The following is a 6,000-nucleotide window of genomic DNA, read 5'->3' as shown; positions in this document are numbered from 1 at the left end:
TTATTTTCAGTGGTAACCAAAACAAAGAGAGAAGATATAGCAAAAATAAATATATTTTAGTCATCTCTGAATTTACTATAACTCTATTTCTAGAAATGTAGGTACTTGTAGAAATTAATGTTTTGGTTTTTTTTAATTAATTGAACTCAATTTTGCAACAATCAACCAGATGTAAAACTGTTACAACATCTGGCATCAGTGCATTCTGAATGGCTTGGAAAGTAAAGTGCACCCATCCTGTGTGTGTTTCCTTGGAAACCTACTGTATACCTCACACTATTGACTTTTGATTGATGTTGCTAAATAATGATTGCTCAACTTTTCCTGGTTTGACTTTTCAGTCAACAGAGTTAAAAGTCGTCTCTCTCTCTCTCTGCCGTTAACCAGGTGAGATAATCTCATCCAGTGTTTTATCCAGATACTTACAAATAGTTTTTCATATACAACACAAGTGTAAAAGTACAAACACCAAAAACCTGTACAAACGGCAGAAAACATCAACATGAATCTGTTTTTTTTTTTGCTTTGTTATTTTAAGTTGTAATTTCTAGTTCAGCTAAAAATGTCAAACAAACCAAATTTAGAGAATTGTAACCATATTTTACACAAAAACATTATAGCTTAAGATCCGTCTTGACTTGGAAACCTCGCCGGTTCCCCAACCTGAGTCAATTAGTTTTTGGTTTTTTTGTCTTTTTGAGAACTCTTGAATAATGGAGATGGAAAAATCAACACAACATTTTATCTGTACTTAAAAACCAGTGTACACTACAGAGATAGAATCATGTGCAGGTAGGAAGCTACCAGAAAGGTGGATATCCAGTGTAGGCAGGGAGCTGCAGCACGCAGGGAGCTGCAGCACGCAGGGAGCTGCAGCACGCAGGGAGCTGCAGCACGCAGGGAGCTGCAGCACGCAGGGAGCTGCAGCACGCAGGGAGCTGCAGCACGCAGGGAGCTGCAGCACGCAGGGAGCTGCAGCACGCAGGAATCGGCAACGAAGGTGAGCAGGTGATGACCTCATGGCAGGCAGGCAGCATGTGATTGGTTAGCTGCTGGGCAGACAGAGGGCATGGTGAAGGCGAAAGGTCCGCGGTAGAAGAGACGAAAAGTCAGCAGTCTCAACAGTTTGCTTTACATCTCGATGTGAGCGACTTTGGCTGGTCCGCTGTCCTTTATTGAGCCGGAGATTGTGTAGAACCTGAAGGAACGTGTTGAAAAATGGAACAAGCAAAAATATTATTATTGTTTAGATGCAGGTGTTTGTCAGACACTTTGTACAGTGTATTTTTTTATTGATGTTTTATTTGTTGTTATTATTATGCATGCATATGTTGTGTGTTGCTATGGTTTCTCTTTCTCTCTTTCTTCAGGTTTAGGAGCAGACTTCTGCCATGTTGCCTTGTCTTCTCTCTATGCTTCTTTCTCTTTAAATCTTTCCTCCACTTTCTTCTATTTCTATTCTCTTTCCTCATCTCTCCATCAGTTACATTGGAAATAAACTCAAAGCCATTTCTAATAAAGTTCATATTTACAGCTCTGGAAAAAATGAAGAGACCACTTAAAATGAGCAGTTTCGCTGATTTTACTTTGTCTAGATATTTGTTTTAGTAAAATGAACATTGATATTTTATTCTATGAATTACTGACATGTCTCTGAAATTCCAAACAAAAAGTTTGCATTTAGTAAAGCTGCTGTGCTTTCAGACCTCAAATAATGAAAAGAAAACAAGTTGATATTCATTTAGAAACAACAAATGTTTGAACTCAGGAAGATTTCAGAAATCAATATTTGGTGGAAGAACCAGGAGGTTTTCAGTTCAGCGGGCTCTTCATTTTTTACAGAGCTGTATATAAAAAAGATATATTTTATGGGGATTCCATGGGAACTTTGCAATGTGTATTCAGGGCAAAGCTAACAACCAGCTTACACTAATATGCAGTTTGGAAATTAAATCAATGTAAACAGGCAATTAAAGCTGCATCTGCTTGATATTGCAGGATAGTGCCTGCATAAAGACTTTACTGTCAAATACATGAGGGGATTGTATTCATTAAGTTAATAATGCTTTTAAAAATAATGTAAAAGTAAAACTACCAAAACGTATGATTGTGTTCATTTGGTAGAAATAAAATTAAATACAACCAAGAAAACACTGATAGAAAGACAATCACCAGGATGAAAATCACATTTTCATCAACAAAGAACAGCATTAAATATTGGGAAGAGATGAAATCCAATCAGCTCTAATTTTGGTCGTGTGAAAAAGTGGAGGAACACTGAGAGTTGGCGCTGTTGTGCAATAGGAAGGGAAGGCGTCCAGCGCGAGGTCAAGGTCACCAGTTTCCGATGGACATTCTGCCAACAGTCTGCAGACAGACGTGAAGATCTGCATTTCCTATTTCCTTCTACATTATCAATATTTTCAGCAGCATCTTAGTTATTTTTTTAAGCTGACAACAATTGTGAAGTGTTCCTGGGAGTTTTAGGAACGACTTGCAACCTTTGAAATTGTGAATGGAACACTGAAAGATAAAACTTGAAAATCGTTTTCTTAGAAGAAAAATTAGTGCAGATAGCAGAGCTGACTGTCTATTTATTACGATAATGGGAATAAAATCCATCTTCTATAAGAAGAAACTGTTTCAAAGTAAGAAAAATAATAATAATACAACCCTAAATGCTTTTTAAGAGGCTCTACGGTATCAAGGAAGTGAAAACCAACAGATCCAGATCAGCACCACACAGTAAGAAACTTGTTTTACCTCGACTTCCTAAAATGATTCCGTTTCTTCGCGACCTTGATGCAGCAGTTGGCGCAGGAGTTTTTCAGATCCACCAGCTGGTAGATGATTGGATTGTACATCGCTGACGACTTGGCGAGCAACGTGGGAATGACGGACACGGGGATGGGGACGGAGTCCGGCTCGCCGAACGCCGACACCACAGAGACCACGGCGTACGGAATCCAGGCGATCAAGAAGCCCGTGCAGATCAGCATCGCCACCTAGGAGAGAGAAGAAAACAATATTCCGAGGTTTTTAAGTTTGTTTTTTTTAAGCAAGAGCAATTCTGAAAGTTTTTTCATCCTGCTTTGTTCTTGTAATCCCAGTTTTCTTGGTAATATTCACACATTTCCTTTTGATGTAACCAGGGTTGGAATAGTTTAGGGTTTCTCATTATGGTTTAGTTTTATTTCGATGTGACTTTTTGTTTGTCTAATTCACTCAGTTTTAATTAGTTTTAGAATGCTTTTGGTCATTTCTATTAGTTTACCTTTGCTAAATCTGCAGGTACAGAATTCAAAATGGTCAAAGTATTGTGCTGATATATACATTGATTGTGTAATTAGTATTCAACAAAAGATTCCTTTTTCAAAAAATGTATTTAATTATTGTTGAACAGCAGCTGATCCTGATGTTTTCTCCCACCTTCTGCTGTCGCCATTTTGTGCCTTAGCATACGAGCTACCAGACTGCTGTGATTTACCAACAGCTGGCAAAAACTGCTTATGTGGGGGAAAAAATCTATTTAACATCAGTTCAAAAGGCTAATAATACATTTATTATATATATATATATATATATATATATATAACTAAGACTTGTCACTCTTAGGTATATATATGTTTTACAAACATTTTATTTCTTACCGAAGGTGGAGTAGCTTTCAACAAATAAGCAGTTTCCCCTTGGGAATCAATAAAGTATATTCTATTCTATTCTATAAACACAAAAATCGAGTGATATTACATTTATCATTTCAGTGTTTTAGTTAGTTTTATAAATGAGCAATGTTATTCCACGTAGCAATACTTTTCCCCCGATTGATTGTTTTTATTCATTTCAGTTAACAAAAACGTTTTTTGTAACTTCAATGTGTATTTTGTTTTTTTTTAGTTAACTATAATAACCTCAGACCTAACTGACCTTTGTGAGTTTCATCTCCAGGTTGTGGTTGTTTCGTATGCGGGCATCGTAGTGTGAGATTTCCTTCGACGACGACTTCACTTTAAAAATGATCATGATGTAGGAGAAGACGATGATGCCTGCTGGGAGGATGAAGCAGAAGAAGAGCATGGCCAACACGAAGCTTTGGCCCGACACAGAGGCTTGAGCGAGCCACCAGTCCAGGGTGCACGAGGTCCCAAACGGCTCCGGGGCGTAGTGGCCCCAGCCAACCAGCGGCATGGTGGCCCAGAAGGCCACATACACCCAGACAAAGGCCAAGCAGATGAAGGTGTGGTGGCGTTTTAACCACGTGCCTAAGATAAATAAGAAACATATAATCTACGTTAGAAAAAACGTTTAACACAAACAAACCTACAATTCCCTCCAAACCCGTCTATAAGTGTCATAAAAATTACAAACATATTTCTTTTAATTCTAAAAAAGAGACAAGCTTTGACACTGTTGGAGTGAGCAGCACAGTTCATGTTTCACTTTAATTCAGTCACCATTTGGCAAAATATATATTTAGACCTGCATTCGCTTTAAACTCAGAAACTTTAAAACAAAGAGATAAACCTTAACAGGATGCAGACTCGCCCATTTATATCTCTCCACTCCCCCGACATCTGCTGGTAAAGACCAGCCACTTGTTGGACACTAAAGTCATTTTCTGTCATTAATCCCAGACTAACCCCCAATACACTGTTTGCATCTCCACTTCGCCAAGATGTGTTCTCCACAGTAAATACACCACCCATTTCAGTCAATGAGGATGTTTACACTACCTCCACACCGCCGCATCAACATCCGTCAAAATTAGAACCGGTCCTATTTTTGCCGGGCGCCAAAATCTTCAAAGATCACGGCGCTCTGGCAGGAAAATGCACAAACACCAAAATAATTCACCAAGACATACTAATTTGTTTGCAATACTGGCTATATTAAAGAAAATATGGGTGTATTCAGCAAATATCATTTGTGCATACACACAAAATACGTGGATTTAATTTTGAAACCTGTTAAGTTGAATTATCCTGTAGGTCCTTGCAGACAAAGTGAGGAGAGTATTGGTGGGCAAAATATAAACTTTGTAAGTTGAGAACTGCAGTATTTTCTAAGACACCAGTCAACTTTTTTTTTATCACTGACTAGGCCTGTCACGATAGCAAATTTTGCTGAGCGATTAATTGTCTCAAAAAATTATTGCGATAAACGATAATATTGTCTGAAGACCTTTTTACACTGATTTAATGTAAATGACGTAATAATGCATGCGATTTCCTGCCAAAGATAGATACACTTTATTTTCAAAAGAATATTTAACACTGGAGCTGATAAACAAAATAAACAAAACAACCAAAAACAAAATGGATTCTCAGTCTCCATTAACAAAAAATGTACTTGATAAAACCTAAACAACATAAAGCCAAAGTGTAAATAAATACTGCATTCAACCAAAAGACTGCAGATTATGAAGTCTGTATATTATGTTGCCCTTCAGTAATAATTAGATTTGAATAGAGAAAATGGGCACATCGACTACCTGATGCAATATTTCACACTACATGATTTTTTGCTCCTATTTTTCCCCTTACAACAATCTTAAAACGTTGGTCTTTCTAAGATTGTGTGGTGTGTTACTGTAGATCCTCGTTGCCGCTCTGATCTAAATCAGGGGTTTTTTCCCCACTGGGCGCTTAACGCAGCCTGTTGGATGTGACAGGCAGCCAATCAGAAAGGGCGGATTCTCCTCCTTCTTTTCTGAGGGGAAATTACGTCGGGAATCCCAAACAGCTGACACGGCGCAACCCGAAGTCCAGCGGACATGGAAACAACATTAATGTTTATTCAACATGCAAAGAATATAGAAATGACAAGAGGAGGAGTTGGAGCGAAATTGCTACCGCAGTTGATAAACCCGGTAACTTTTCAGCTGTTCTTCGTTAACGTGACGTAAATAGGTTATAATGATTTTCATTCAGTCAGGACTGACACTAGCCACATGCATTGCAGGTAGATTGTAGTAAAGCATTGATTAATGCTGGTTTTAAA

The 6,000-nt window shown here is 38.1% G+C and overlaps 1 protein-coding gene across 1 annotated transcript in view; it reads right to left on the bottom strand.

Annotated features, from left to right (window-relative positions):
- Positions 1-950: 950 nt before the first annotated feature.
- Positions 951-6,000, bottom strand: part of opn5 (opsin 5) — a 33,690-nt gene continuing 28,640 nt past the window's right edge. Inside the window, exons 5-7 of the mRNA XM_028040662.1 lie at positions 3,928-4,262; positions 2,764-3,005; positions 951-1,198 (exon numbers count right to left, since the gene is read on the bottom strand). Of these exons, the coding sequence (XP_027896463.1) occupies positions 1,132-1,198; positions 2,764-3,005; positions 3,928-4,262 (644 nt within the window). The 3' untranslated portion in view covers positions 951-1,131. The remainder of the gene's footprint in view (positions 1,199-2,763; positions 3,006-3,927; positions 4,263-6,000) is intronic.

Source organism: Xiphophorus couchianus, chromosome 15 (genome assembly GCF_001444195.1).
Source record: "Xiphophorus couchianus chromosome 15, X_couchianus-1.0, whole genome shotgun sequence".
Taxonomy (NCBI): domain Eukaryota; kingdom Metazoa; phylum Chordata; class Actinopteri; order Cyprinodontiformes; family Poeciliidae; genus Xiphophorus; species Xiphophorus couchianus.
The sequence above is the reverse complement of the archived record's forward strand: the minus strand, read 5'-3'. Positions and strand labels throughout refer to the sequence as shown.